Below are 16398 nucleotides of genomic sequence, written 5' to 3'. Positions count from 1 at the left end.
AAAGAGGCTTTGTTGGGATAGGCCAGGCTTATTAGCCAATAACATAGGAGGTAAGCATGGAGATATGGTCGATTATCCTTGATTTGTCATCTTCAGAAATACTCTTGCAAAGCCCATTTCCTCTTTTAGGGTTATATACTACAGAAAGGGAGAAAAAATACGGACTAGAGATGACAGTGCCTGGGGGCGAAAGGAAGAAGCCACAGTCACAGATGACTTGGGGAACTGTCAGAGAGGGAACTGTGAGCTGAAGGCAGTCACACATTTATTCACATTTATCCTCCATATCATTTTATTCAATCCAGCCTCTGAATTACTCTCTTAAGACAGAGTAAAGAGTAACAATAGGAAAGAATAATTAAAACACAGCGTCATCCTGGAGCCCTTCCATTACTATTAATTTTATTATTATACAATTTTAGGGGTCTGTGTGTGTGTGTGTGTGTGTGTGTGATCTTTATAATTTAAATACTGCTAATGCTTGAAATGAGGGGAAGTAAAACAATGAAATACCACTCATCAGAAAAATAATCCAAAACTTGGAAATAGGCAAAGGATGTTCATTCTTTCAGTGCAGCACTGAATTTCTAGCAGTGTGGTTACTTCATACCTCTGAGGTACAGGTGTTCACTTGTTGATTTTTGTTGTGTAAATTCAAATAGCATCTGTCCAGTGAAATAGAAAACCTAAATGTTTATAGTTTATTGCACTATAAGACACTAAACTAGTTTTAGATCTAGCCTTCTGACTTATCCATATATATGTGTGTGTGTGTGTGTGTATCCATATGAATATATAGGTCCATATGGACCTATATCCTTGATTTGTCATCTTCAGAAATACTCTTGCAAAGCCCATTTATATATATATATAAATATATATATAAATATTTATAAAAGTTATATAAATATATATAACTAGCTTCTCAAATGCTCTTTGGACTAATTTTAACATCTTACTGGTTCCCTCATTAGTTAAGGAGTCAAATAAATCCTTGACTTTTTTGTTTTACCTCTGTATGAGAGTTATATTTTTAACTTTTGAAATTATACTTTAAGACTCTTCATCAGCTCTCAAATGCCATTCTATGTTCTAGTGAACTTACCTAATGGGACTTAGTTTATTGGTAAATAAGTTTACACTTACTTCAAAAACTGAAATATTACATTTGTCATTTGTCTTTCCTGTTTTTTTTATAACCACATCACCCCTGTCTCCCATCCAAGCCATAACATAGTCAATTCCTGTTTTTTCATAGGTCCCACTCTATACTTGGCCATAATGACTCTGTAACAAGTTATTTGTCAAAGCTAGCTCGCCTAAGCTACTTAAACAGTAGGCAAGTAGAAAAAAACATTCTATAGGTCAGTTTTTTTCTCTGTCCTTATCACTCAGGAAGCAGATATGTAAATCAAAATCTGATACAAGAGCTCAACAAAGAGAAAAATATTCTGAATGTCCTATTGAGGCGTTAAATTAAATGCAAAATAACGGCAACCAAAGGTAATACCGTCATTAAAGGTTATGCTGCAAAAAGTTTTAAAGAGGAAAGAATTGAAATAGAATAGTCACAGAAAATACATTTTTAAAACAATTATTGTTCCGCTTTTGCTACCTGGCCTTTAATGTGACACTTTCCAACAGTGACAGTCAGCAAGTTTCTGAACATTCGCAGACACAACTTCTTCTTAAGGAAATCTTTTCTTCTAGTTATGGTCAAGTTTTTCTTCATTATTCACATCTTCATTAAAGGGAAACCGTAATAAAAGCAAAAGAAACATTTCTAAAGATGATTGTATATGATTAGCATATTCTACAATTTGGTATTATTTCTTGCTCATCCTTTCATGCAACTTCATTGTTATTTTTAGCAATTTTATTCCAGAAGATGGATGAAAATACTGACATTAAAGGAAATTAAATAAATGAAATGAGAAAAATTGGTAGGTTTGCATAATAGGTGTGAGAATGCTGTTTCTCCCACTTGCTGACTGAATAAATATCAGTGTTGGTTAATAAAATTTTGAAAACTGCTAGTATTCTTTCTACATTGTCATCAGTAAATAATAGAGAATATAGAGTTAAAAGGGGAAGAAAATATAAACGATACCAACTTTTCTTCCTAGTGAGATTTTGAAAAAGTAAAACCCTGTTCATCTGAAATGCCAATTATTTTTGGTATAAAATTCTTAAAAACTCCAAAAATTAAGTTAGCTATTCAGTTCCAATTCATGTTCATAATGGTCTCCTTCAGGTTTAAATTTATGAGTAGTTGTTCTTATGAAGAAAATTAGTTTGCAACAGATCAACCATCATTGATTTAGACACCTTTAAATATTAACTAGTGTAAGCTAATTTTTTTTTTTTTAAATTGAGGTCCGATTTGGCCCAAGGTCACACTAATATATTGCTCACTGTCTACTAGTGATATTTGCTGAATATTACCTGGGGCTACATTTTTAGCATTTCCTCTGGCACGGTGAGATTAGATGCGACGTTTCTTGGCCAGAATAAAACACAAGGTCAATTCTGAAGAGTATAATACTATATTTTTTTCCATGCAACTTTGCATTTGCTTATCTATAGTACACAGGCAGTTCATTTTAAAGCATAGGACTTATGGACCACTGCTAGCACATGCTAAATCCTTCTCCTTACAGCATGCCTCCCTACATTGTCCCAGCCTATATGACTACCTCCTGAGCCCTCAGCAAAATCCCTGAGAAAAAAAAAAACACAGCAGAGGTCAGAATTCTCCAGCTCCGACTGTGATAGGCTGTGGGAGTTATCTTCCCACTGCCTGGGACAGGTGATCATTTTCATCAAGAATAAAGTCGTCCCCCCCGCCCCCCACCCGCCGAGAGAGTGTTAGAAAGGATGATTGGGATAGGCAAATCTACAAGAACTATTATTCAACTCTCTTATGAGCTAAGTAAGATTTTGTGGAACACCAAACAAGTATCAATTATTTATAAAAGTACTTAGAAAAAAAAACCAATCCATTGGTAAGTTTGTAATAGGAAGAACAATTTTGAAATGTCATGAATTATGTTTATTTTTCTTCCTAAAGCCTTTAAAAAAGAATAATAACCCACCTTTGGCCTGAGAGCCGGCTCTGCTCTCATAATCACCCTGTAGCATCCACTTACCCTGATTAGAGTAAATTAGTAAATGAAAACATACTTGAATTTTGCTCTTCGAATGAAATGCAAGGCTTGTTTAAAATTCAAGCATTTTTCTCAACCAAACATATGGATATTTACTAATTAAAATTAAGTAAAAAAAATTTTAAAGCCATTAATAATCTCCAATACAAAGAAAACTTTCAACTTAAAAAATTATAATTACTTTTCTTGGTATGGCTATTGATTCTCAGATACATGGCACAATAAAATATTACTAAATGTGCAGCTATGAGTTTATTTTGTTTTAAACTATGTTTTATCTAGAAAGGCACACCTAGAGGTGGGTTTAGAATCCTGATTACAGGATTGTATTTATCAGTAACTCAGATTATCTGAAATTTTGAAAATAATGCCCTCCCTCCTTCATTTAAATATTGTCCAATACTATTAGGAGAAACTCAACAAAAGGCCAACAAGTACACATTTCCTTCTGTATGTAGCTTTCTGTCTCTGTAGGTATCTAGGGAATGTTACTACGTGGTGAAGGAGCTTGAGCCATACTCCTTCAACTCTATTAAATAAGGTGACTGTCAATATCTGAGTTGAAGCTACGGAGCATGGATAGTTCTTCATATCCATAAGGAGTGCAGTGAGCCATCCAAGCTAACTCATCATTACTAACAAAATGATTGTAGAGACCCATTGACTTGATGGATGTCTGGGATTGTATAGAATTGAGGAGCCCCTGATGGAAATGGTAACAGAGTTGAAAGCCTTTAAGGGGCTCCTTTTATCCATCCTAGCATATGGTTTATTAGCATGACATAGGTTTCCTGTTTTCTCTCTTTAATGATCCTGTGCTATGAACCAACGAATGTTTTCATCTGGAAAATAAGAAAGCATTGACATGTTATCTGAACTGTGATTTCTTTAGTGATGCCAAGGGAATAAATATGCTAATTCCTGGCTTTGAGGAATGTACTGGGGAAGGTCCATTACTTCACTGATTTCAATGGATACCAGGCCCAGGTGAGAAAAGGTTAATAGCACATACCTTGGAATATTTCACTGTGCAAAAGTTTTGACTTAGCTCATGGGGAATTCCAGTGACCCTTCCATATACTTCTGACGGTGATTTTCATATTACATTCTCCATAGTAAAATTTAACTAATCGTTTGTTAATTAGAATACTTGAAGCAATTACCTCAAGCTATTGCTTGATTCTTCATAAAAAAAGCAATTACTATGAAAAGTTACCACATCAATTTTGAAATAGTCACAGAATCTTACAGAAATAATGCTTTTTCACAGAGGAATAAAAGACAGTCTTCTTCATACACACATGAATGTACAAAGACACAATCCTTGAGGAAATCATGTTACCGTGGGCTTTTACATCAGGAGTTAACAGCAGAAGTGCCACCTGGAAAGAGTGTTCCTTGGCTTTAAAACTGGAACGAGAAACAACTCTCAACATTTGCAAAACATTCCTTTATTATTAGAAATAAATTATTTGTATAAAAATTTGCATGCGTCAACCATTGCATTTATTTTTAGCACAACCCAGGGCTTCAATCCGGTCAGCCATTACAAGAAACAGACTCATTGTCTTATACAAGTTGAACAAGGTGGGACAGGAATGGGAGTTCTCACAATCACAGAAAAATACTTACAAGAATAACATCAGACATGGTTTATTTCAACAGCATTTTTTTTTCACAAGCTAACATTAGTTTTCCTTTTGTGATTTTTTTTAACTGCTTATGAGTAAGCAAGACTTTAGCTTGACACTCATTGGTTGTACTGTATAAAATGGGTTTTTTTTTCACTCTGTTACTGATATTTTGGCTCATGGCTACTTTGTGTTCCTTACAAGATTGACTATTGATTTGATTGACTGTAGTCTACAGAGATCTCCAGGAGTGAGTTTTGGTGGTGTCATATTTATTGTTTAAGATCACATACCAGATGTCTTCATATTGTACCATTTCCCTGTTTCAGATTGAATGATTGCTGTAGCTGATATATGTTGTCTTAGTAGAGGAAGCTGTTAAGACAAATTAAAACAAATTAATAGCACATCAAAATAAATTATTTTGCTAAAATGATTTTAAAATTCAAATCCTATAATCACTATTTTTATGATGTTCCATTTTTACAACATGTTACTTATTTTTTAAACCATGTAGTAGGAATTCAGAGATAACAGGAATAATAATGCACCAACAGTTTTAATCTGTAAAACCACTAGTCTTGTCTATAGTATTTAGCAGAAACCAAAAATGGAAAAGGTCTAATTATAATAAATTTAGGTGAAATTCAATTTAAATGTGTGTTTTGACTAACAAAGATACACAATATGAAAAATGAAAGAACACATAGATTATCTATCCTGCAAAAGACAAAAAATATTTTTTTACAACCTAAGTTAAAGACCTCAATTCTTTGAGTCTGATTTGATAACCCAAAACAGGTAAGTAATTATAACTAGTTGTGCTTTGAGAATGAGTGTTTTCCACTTAAAAACAAATAATATTTTTATTTATTATTATTCTTTCTTTATTTTTTTAGAGAGTGGGGTAGAGAGAGAGAGAGAGAAGAAAGGGGTGGAGGGAGAGGGAGAGAGAGAGAGAATCTTAAGCAGACTCCACACCCAGTGCAGAGCATGATGTGGGGCTCGGTCTCATGACCCTGAGATCATGACCTGAGCTGAAATTAAGAGTTGGACCCTTAACCGACTGAGCCACCCATGCACCCCTTAAAAACGAATAATACTTTTACACTGTAGAAGTGAACGTAGTAAAATATGAAGTATGTAGAATATTTGTAAATATGTATATTGCCAATACATATTTATGCTCTGGTTTCAATCAAAGGATACAAATGAAGATGTTTAAAAACAAAGACTCAAAGAAGGAAATATATATTTAATTGTTCTGGTACCAACTCACTATAAAGTAAAACTTATTATTGTAAGATTATTAGAAAGATATGAATAACAAAGTATTCTAAGTCAAATTTATACTCATGCTTGAATTTTCCAAGAATGTACACTTAAATCCAAATAATTCCTTTGGTTTTTCTGAAAGATGTGATGGAATAAATCTCTGTTCTAAAATTCAAATGTGATGTCCTATTTTTAGGCGGAATTCCGGAATGCATAATCATAAGAAAAAAATATGGAAAAATGCTAAACATGTATGTATTTCACTACATAAACCCAATTCATAACGAAACAGATTTTTAGGTAATTATTTAGTTTTTGAATATTAAATACGCAAATTATAAAGCTCCTCATCTGGAAGCATAGGACTGGCAATCAGACTCATTCCATTTCAGTTCACATCAACATCATAATTGACTGGACAAGATCTTACCTGAGGCTGAGATCACATAAAGTTCACAATTACAAAAATAAATGCAGAGTCTAAGGAAGTACTAATCATACATGTTTTTACTATTTTTGATTTCATTGACTATTATGAGCTTCATGCCAAAAATAGCTGACATATCTGCTTCTCTTATCTCCATTGTTCACACTTCCAGAAGGGTTATTATTGTGGCACATGGAAAGGAAGTAGGTTTTAGACCTGGTTTTAAATTACATTCTGTTCCCTACAAAATGAGTTTAGAAAAAGATCTGTGAACCAAGTCACTGGGCCTCAGTTTCATCGCTAGTCCAAAATCCACAACATTTGGGGTTTTGTGAGGATGGAGGAGGAGTAGGTTTGTGGGGGAGCAGCTGTGTGTGGCAGAATGAATATGGAATCCTACTTTCCTAATCACCCCTTCCACAAGGCTAAATATCCGTGATACTCCATTTGGTGTGAAGTGAAACACAATGATTTTTGTGCTTGTGTACTTTTTTAAAAAGTTTTTTTAAAATTTCTAAATATATAATGCTCTCATATACCTCTAAATTCCCTGTAAGAAAGCAAAATCTGTACTTCAACTATCTTTTTGAAGGATTTTCATATAGTCTTTGAAGAAAGATGAAGAAAAACTGTCATAAGAGTTAGAAAAACAACGCTTAAAAATGATGGCTCAATGCCCTGCCCTATTCAATATCTTCAACAGTAGCTAAAAATGTAGGAAATATTTATCAAGTTCGGAGATAGCTGGAAAGAAAAATTATGGTGGAAACAGAACAAGAGCCAAAAAAGACCTTGAGGAAGATGATATTCAGAAGATGTCAATTTAACAGAAGGTGATTTGGATCAGACCATTCAAGGATCATTCCAACTTCGAGACTCTATAGCTAATTAAAGATTCATACTTCATTTTTTGAACTCTTCAAAGTTATCCCTGGGGAAAAAGATGGTAGAATGCTACTGTGAACTCTGACTATAATTTACAAAAGGAAAGTCATCTTAATTTTTCTAAGAAAAAGGGATGCAAGGCTATGGACACGGATGATTTAGTCAATGGGAAAACAGTGATGAGGGACAAACTGTGAAAGGCAGAAGCCTTGCGAGGATCTTTATCCTGGAAGTATTACAGAGTGAAATATATCAGAGATGCACATGTGTTCTGCTAGGGAGTTTTTACCGCGGCGATGAATAGAATTCTGTGATGATCCGTTTTGGAACACAGCAATAGTGAATTGCCTCGTGGACACCACGCTGTGTTCATGAGCTAGTGAAAGCAGTTCCCACCTTTAGCAGCAGCTGTTTTCATGAATTATTCATGAACACTGCTTAAGGAATACCATGTTACAGCATTCGTTAATTGGGTACAGTTGATAAATTCATATGCGTCAACTTTGTTTCTAACTCCCTTTCCACACACTTTTATGAAACAACACTTGACCTTTTTTTATGTGAAATGTAGCACTCTGCAAATTCAGTAATGAACATGGACTCATTGGTCTCCCTTCCAGCCTCACATTACTCACATTTATTCTGTGGAGATTTTGAAGCTTTAAAGCCTTAAATATGTGGCCAGAATTTCTGGCATTAGCAAGTAATCTTTAAGATGAAAGTTTCTAAGGGTAATGGACTTAGAGAGCTCCATGGCCACAAAGGAAAAGCATTGCATGTACATCATAAATACATTGCTAATTGGTCAGAAAAAAAAAAAAAAATCCCACAACAATGGAATGGCAGCCATAATTACCCAAATCCTTCACATATTAAAAAGAAGAAGAAAGAGGGATGCTAAAACACTAGTTTTTGAATTTTAAGTATTTTCTATTAATGACAGAGCAATCTACATTTTCAAGGCAGCAATGACACTTCTACCTTATTTATATGGTGGTATGTAGTTTACAAAACACTTTCTCCCGTGTCACTGTAATGGTCACTTGTCACAAGTCCAGTAGCAGAAGGTATGAGAATGCAGCAACATGGATGTTGTTCCAGTGGATTAACCAGACCTCGATTTACTGAGAACAGATTCCACCCATCCCCAGAGGAGGCATTTTAAGTCTGAGGAGGCACGGGGTGCCTGGGTGGCTCAGTCTGTTGAGCGGTCAACTCTTGATTTCGGCTAGGGTCATGATTTTGGAGTCCTGGGGTAGAGCCCCACCTCGGGCTCCCTGCTCAGCGCAGAGTCTGCTTGAGGATTCTCTCCCCCTCCCCCTCTGCCCCTTCCCTCGCTCCAGTTCTCCCTCTCTCTCCAGAATTAATAAATAAATCTTTGGGGAAAAAAAATCTGAGGAGGCACAGTTCTAGGTACAGACAGCTGAAGGACAAAGGCTTTTCCAATATTCAGTTCTACTTCTAAAGACATAAGACACATTTTAGAAGAAAAATATTGCATTTAAGTTATTAGGGTTATTGATACTTGTAGGGAATGTGATTTTAGAAGACTCTCGCCTCAAAACCACTGATACGTGTAGTCAAGGTAACAGGGACGCGCGCGCCTGGGTGGCTCAGTCGTTAAGTGTCTGCCTTCGGCTCAGGTCAAGGTCCCAGGGTCCTGGGATCGAGCCCCGCATAGGGCTCCCTGCTCGGCGGGAAGCCCGCTTCTCCCTCTCCCACTCCCCCTGCTTGTGTTCCTGCTCTTGCTATCTCTCTCTGTTAAATAAATAAATAAAATCTTAAAAAAAAAAAAAAAAGGTAACAGGGACGCAGGGAGTCCACGATCCCTGGTGATGCAAGTGAACGAAGATCAACAGTGGTTCCTGCAGTGGGATGGCAGAAGGATGTGTGAAGATTTCATGCACTGTCTCTCCTGAGTGTGTCAACTATAATCACTCATCTGGACCCAATTTATCCAAATCCAAACTACTTAAAAGATGAATATACTAAAGTTGCCAAAGTACAATTTAACCATCTTTCAGGTAGTAATCGGCTTAATCTTGATTGACCTCTTGAACTTTCTTTCACCTTCCAAAAGTGGGCACCTGACTCCTACAGCATAATATAGGCTTACCTCCCATAGGGGCCCCACATTTATGATCTTTCATTCTTATTTCAGAGGAAATAGGGAAATGCATTCTTGCTATAGAACTTCTACTTCAATATCAACAGAAAATAATAGAAGGAAAACAAAGCCTATGAGACTTCTATTAAATATGGGATTAGTCTTTATCAGTACTGGGACTATTCCTTTTCAGGGAACCTATTTATTTTTTTTTTAAAGGGTGGGAAAATTTATTGATTTTTTTTCTCTTACACTTTCCAGAAGTGAGTCTGGGCTGACTAGTATTTATTTCAATGTCTGTTTGGTTGTTCCCATTTGCAACCATATTACATCAGGTTTTCTAGACTGTTGCTAAAAAACAAGTCCAACTATAGGCTCTGGTGAGTCGTAGTGAGAAACGCCAATAGCAGCCAAGAGCAGTTTGCCGGCATCCTACAACAGGTTTTAACTGTCTGCACTGATGCTTTTGAGGTAGAAAAACACAGATAAAATTCTGCCCTCGAATCACACGCACTGAACTCTGACACCTTTGATAGTAGGTAGTTACAGTGCATCTTTTGCTAAAAGACCAAATAGGCCCATTATTACTAAATTGCTTACCTATAATCAGAAATGATTATAATGATTTGTTACCAAAACCTGTCTTTATTGTGACTTCTCTCACAGTTTTTCAGGGTTTCATGTTTGCGGAAAGGTGAACATGTGGGGAGTGTTTGTGGAATTCTTAAAAGGCTTCCTTATGAGCAAGTCACTAAATTTGGTTATGAGTGAGCTGAAGGCAATCTTCCCAGAAAATCTGACCAATAATTCCAAGAAGTCTAATAGTGGTTGTAGTCAGTAAGCTTCATTAATACTTATCTTCTAAGGCCATTTCTGCGTATGGGGCATTAGAATAGACAATGTTCATCTAGAAATCTTGATGTAAGAAAAGGTTTATGTTATAATAATTATATCAGATAAAATCCACACTTAATCTTCCCTGTATTTCATGTCAGAAGTACAGAGAATAGGGAATACAGCCTGCTGGGAGGAATCTGAGAGGAAGAGTATTTTTGCATAGGGTTTTATCCTTAATTATTAAATAGGTATGTTATATTTCCCAAAAACAGGAAGCCTGAGGTCTAATGCAAGAACCTTGGCTTTCATATCTTTTTGATCCATCTACAGAAACCAGTAATGTAAAGATCGTATGTTTTTTTCACTCTACTCAGCTATCCAGTATTTTACAATACAGATCTTCAACCTATTTGCTATTCTTCCATAGATACCAAAATGGACCAGTTAAACTCTACTGGATTAGCTTGGTACTGGTGTGTTGTTATCGTGTGCTCCTTCAGGGGTGACTACAGAGAAGAGGAAGGTGAGTGAGGAGGGGACAAGTGGTTCGGTGGCTGATAGGAAGGACCCTATTTTCAGGGTCATGAGGTTTTCACAGAAGAGCTCTAACTATCTTAATATATCCAAGAAGGGGCCACTTGGGGGAAATAAGTATTAACTATGATTTAACCTAACATGTTAACCCACTAGTTTTCTTACTTCCCTAAATACCTATGTACCATATCACTTATTTAAGATCTTTGAGCAACCAATAAAACCAGTAGAGAACAACCAAAGTTGAACTAACAGAGATTGGAGAGTAGTTCCTAAGTGCTAAAAGATAATTCTACACATAGAAGATGGTTCCAAGCTTCAGATGCTTGGTAATGCCTCAAAAGGGAGCCACGAGGCTCATACTTTGTAGAAGAGATTTTGCGTGCACGGTCATGCTCAGGAGAAGAGCCACTCGCCTTGAAATCGTTTGGTTCTAACCAAATGGTTCTCATGCCATGATGGTCTCATGGTGTGTGAGTAGCACCATGCCCCTGAAACCATGTAGCACGGTCCCCAAGACTAGAAGAAGAATGTTCAACGTACATCTATTAGGAAGTGCTCCCGCTCTCGACCATCGGAAAGTCTACAGGTGACTTACTGTTGGTTTCAAGACTCTCACAGAGTTCACTTTTCACCTCTCCATTTGGTCTGTCATTTCCTTTCTGGATCAGTTTGCTTTGCATGGTGGCAGCCGTTACCACGGCCTTGAAGCTCCTCTTGCGTTTTTGAACGTTCTGCTCTGGATGAAAAATTATAATATAAACCTTGGGCATATACAGCATGCCCAGAGACACCGAAGCACTTAAACTCATGGAGACAGTAAGTGTCGTTGTCTGGATGTACATCTGAGGGGAGGAGAAAAGAAAGAATCAGTGTTGGTGAGCCTGATCTAACATCAAGCAAACAGCACAACCATTTTCTGTAACGACCGCAGCTTCTCTGCTCAGGGTGCATGAGAAGGTACTTAGAGAAATTGCCCTTAGTAACAGTCAAGCAATTCTTTATCCCTACCTGCAAATATGGGTAAAGTTGTCTTGTTTATGGAGCCTGATTCCTTAAAACAAACACAAACAACTAAGCTGATGAAGTTTAGTTTCCCTTTTAGTTTATAATTAAACATATATAAGAAAGGGAACCCAAACCATTCCGGCCAAAGAGTAACATTTTATGCCACACATCCCTTCTTCAAAGAGGTATTAGAGGGTCAAGTGTAATTCTTTTAACAATAAACTCAGCCTAGAAGGTTAGAGTGGAAATGAGTGGGAGTGAACATCCAGAACATCACTATTGCCCACCATTGCTTGACTAATGCTGGCATTTGCATCTTCACATCAGGACTTAATTTCAGCTATCAAACCTGATAAACCTCATGAGCATTCCATACAGGCTTGATTTTTTAATATCACCCCCCACCCCAAGGACAATTCCAGAGGGTTTCCCAGTGGCGACATCATATCAAAATAAACACGGGTGCTTTTACAAAATCCATGACTCTCCTCCAAAATTTAAATATGCCCTCTGGGCATAGTGTTCTGGCATTCTGCATTTTGAAAATTCTCCTCCTATGCTCATTCCTTACACTTAACGCACTGAAATTGACTGCTGTGGTACTTAAAAAGAGCAGTCTCTCTGGAAGATTCTTCTTCCTAGAACCTAGGGGTCAACAAGCTGAAAAAGCCAAACCTAAAATCACTTTGGCTTTTTCATTATGGTATGAAAACAGACATGATAGCTTTTTAATCTTCTTCTTTTTAATTTCTCAGTGTTACTGAGTTATAACTGAAAAACAGAAATTGCGTATTTAGGGTGTACAACTCAATGTTTTGATAAACAACTATACTGTGAAATGATCTTTGTTCTCAAGTAATTAACATATCCATCACCTCACCTAGTTACCACTTTCTTTCATTGTTTCTTTTTATGTTTTTGTGCTGAGAATGCTTAAGATCTACCGGCTTAGTGAATTCCCAGTCTATAGCACAGTATTGTAAACTACAGTTGCCATGCTGCATATTAGATCCCCAGAAGTCATCCATGCGTAACTGAAACTGCATGGGTTTTGACCAGCATCTCTCCATTTCCTCCTTCCCCTCCCCCTGGCAAACACTGTTCTACCCTCCGCTTTGATGAGTCTGACTGTTTTAAGGTTCTACATATAAGTGGATCATGCAGTATTTGTCTTTCTGTGTCTGGCTAATTTCACTTAGCATTGTGTCCTCCAGATTCATCCGTGTGGATGCCAATGGTGGGATTTCCTTCTTTTTTAAGAATGAATAATATTCCCTTGTAGGTATATATCACATCTTCAAAAATAAAAACCTCTGACCTACTTCCAGTTTTCATGTCCTGAGCTCAAAGTATAATTTCCCCCAAATAACTTGGAATACTGAGGCCACAAAGAAGCTCTTAGAGGTTCCCTTCCTCCTATCTAGGATCCTCATTAATATCTGTTCACTCTAACAATATTTCTGAAAATGTAAAGTTGTCACATTGTATCAGGCAATCCCCAGGACCCAAACTAATTGTATCCTTTTAAATAAGGGATCAAAAAACATTCACCTTCAAAGGTAAGTACCTGAATCAGCACTTCTCTTAACAGAGGGCAAAGCTGTGAGGTAAAGAACTGTCCAAACGATGAGAAGAACTTCAGGCACTAGTACTAAGAGACTATCCTTGTCTATGAAATCACACCAAGCTGGTTACTGAGTTTACTGTTCATCTACCACCAAGGCTGTCCTTTGCATAAGACCTCATTGTGAGTATAGGAATACCCTTCAACAAGGAGATATAGATGGGTTTGTTTCAAAGTTCACTTCCTCCAGGAAGTCCTCCATGATAACTCTTACCTTAATGATAATGTTATAATGGTGTCTTATTTTACTTCTAAGCACTAATGCATTGAAAAATCAGTACACTGGAGCACTTACCAATGCATAACTACGTAATTATAACTGTGACTTATATGTAATTACAACTGTGATTTATTATGACCTTTGTAGTAAATTATGAAATGCACAAGTAGGGTTTAAACTTCCTGAGAGCCTGTAACCTACATTCTTTTCCTTATAAACCTCTAAGAAACTATACAAGATTCTACATACAAAAACCACTAAAAAACTGCTCATTATTCTTAGGTATATAAAGATCTTCAAGAAGAGCAGGTTTCCACAAGATCTGATTTACACAAATCATACAGAACATGCCTTCCAAATTTTGCCATTCTGTCAATTGGACATCAGCAATGGCTACAACATAGGGTAGAAGACTTTTTAAGAAACAAAAAGTGATGAGGTATGAATCCAGATTCTAGGTTGGGCTCATGCATATTAGCTTCAATAGAGACATGATTCAAGTACATTCCTCCGCAAAGTGATAAATTATTACACGTCCCGACCTCTCCTGTCAATAAGTGAAATCCATGTTAAATTTGAGAGAACCAAGGATCTACAATTAAGAAAGTCCTGATAAAATAAGGATATGTGCCTTCAAATCCCCCTAAGCTTGGCCATCTACTTTTCAGCAGCTTATTATTATGAATACTTATAAACTTCAAAGTGTTAGTTAATCCTCTCTAAATTTCTACTTACTCTCCAGTTAGCATTTCTGCAGGAAGCCTATGTAGAAAATAGGCTATAGAGAAAGGACATTAAAGTAGGGAAACAATACCCCCGAATGCAAACCACAGACAGAAATATCCCAAAGCCACTCAAATAGGTAACCATCAGTTTTGTCCCAGTCAGACCCTGCCAACTCAATTTAGCTTAAAAAACAAACAACAAACCAACAACAACAACAAAAAACCTCTAGCGGTCAAACTGACATGAAATGATGGGAACACCCACACTGATTAGCTGGATTCTTTTCATAAATCTTAATCTGTTGGTCTTGCTAAAATGTATACTACTAGTCTAAATAATACATAATTACCTTTCTATTTTAAAGCCTTGTAAATTTTTTCTGCTACCATACATATAAATGGTAATTTTCTTCCCTGATTCAGAATCATTTCTGTAATATATAATAATTTGATCTTGCTAAATATTAGGCATGAAGAAGGTTTTGGATTGCTAGTTTCCATATTAAATACGTTACTGCAGTCTATCTTTTAGGCAAACCAACTCAATGGAAGATGTAATAACAAAGACATGAGGATTAGACAGTACTATGCTTAGTGTCCAAGCTCTCCATCAGACACTATGCTTTCAAATTACACCAAAAGGCCGATTTTACTTATGTGCTCTCTTAAAACAGCTTCTGAAAAATTTTCATGTGAAGTTAATACGGAAAAAGCATCTGTACAAAACTACCTAAAATCCAAAAACTTACAGTGGCCCAGAATTTGTTACAAGGCATTGCAGTGTTAGTAAACTAAATTTTTGAACTTCATCTTTGAATATTTAATGAAATGAGAAAGTCATATATACATAACCCCAGTGAAAGCAACAATGGCAAAACACACAAAGAAATAAAAACGCCACCTGTTCTCACTCTAGAGAAACTAAATCTTCAGCGTCATTGATTCTTGCATTCCAAATATCTCCCATATTTAAAAATAAATGTAGAAATTATATCAGAAGATTGAAAATGAGCACTGGATTCCAGAAAACTCATGGATTTTTGTATAGCTATAGCAAATTCTAATTATCTGAGCCATGTAAGAAAGGAACACCACCGCTTATAGTTTTTGTGTTGTTGTTCTTAAGATAAAGAAGTTTACAGAAAACTCTGGAGTTGCCTTGTGGGCAGTAAAAGCCTCAAGTCAACCCACCAGGTGACAATCTAATCTCTAATAAAACTTCCCCGGCAATTGGACAGCTGTGTGATCTTATTTCCCTCTCTGACCTTTAATTTCTTACCTATGAAGTTGGGGGGAAATAATACTTTTCTCATAGAAGGGTTACAGGGTGGAATGACATAATCTTTATAAAATGCCTCAAAGGTACAAAGTAGCAGTAGCTCAACAAAGATCATTTACCCTACGGCTTTGAATCTAAAAGGACATTAACAAAGCATCCTTCCAGGTATCCAGGATAAGGGAGGGGCTGGTGAGTCAGTTACACAAAGCAATTTTGTTTCGTGAATAGCTAACTGCTATGCTCTAACTACAGGGTGTCAAGGACAAGGCTTTTGTAATCCTACTTCAAAGTAGGCAGAATAAAATTTTGCCCAAAAGTCAACACTACTTGCCGATGTCAAGGCTATATTCACTGTCTCTGCTACAGTTCTAGAGTAACACACTGGCTCTCTGCATCGAAGTTACAGCTCACCAGAAAGCAGAAGGGAACAATATTAACTCCTTAGAACCAACATAAATCCATTGAGAGATGCTGACAATGGTCCTGGATATGTTAATGTAATCTGCTTTTTTCCAACTTTTTTTTTTATGCCCCACCTTCTGCCCCCTGTCACTCTAAAATATTGATAACTGGAAGAAGGAGAGTACCTTTTCTGTTACATCCACTGGTAGCCTGTCACTCCCTCTGCCTCCACACCCCATAGACATTTTGAACCTGAAAGAGTCAGATGCACGGAAAC

General features: G+C 36.6%; 1 protein-coding gene across 2 annotated transcripts in view; it reads right to left on the bottom strand.

Moving 5' to 3' along the window:
- Window positions 1-4889: 4889 nt before the first annotated feature.
- The window catches only part of GRM8 (glutamate metabotropic receptor 8), a 724302-nt gene continuing 712793 nt past the window's right edge, over window positions 4890-16398 (bottom strand). For both annotated transcript variants that reach the window (XM_064575601.1, XM_064575602.1), the window contains 2 exons: window positions 11462-11708; window positions 4890-5173 (listed from right to left, as the gene is read on the bottom strand). In XM_064575601.1, the coding sequence (XP_064431671.1) occupies window positions 5124-5173; window positions 11462-11708 (297 nt within the window). In that variant the 3' untranslated portion in view covers window positions 4890-5123. The remainder of the gene's footprint in view (window positions 5174-11461; window positions 11709-16398) is intronic.

The sequence above is a fragment of the Mirounga angustirostris genome, unplaced genomic scaffold, assembly GCF_029215605.1.
Source record: "Mirounga angustirostris isolate CCGP_5_RB_7025 unplaced genomic scaffold, mMirAng1.0.hap1 SCAF_12, whole genome shotgun sequence".
In the NCBI taxonomy this organism is placed as follows: domain Eukaryota; kingdom Metazoa; phylum Chordata; class Mammalia; order Carnivora; family Phocidae; genus Mirounga; species Mirounga angustirostris.
The sequence above is the reverse complement of the archived record's forward strand: the minus strand, read 5'-3'. Positions and strand labels throughout refer to the sequence as shown.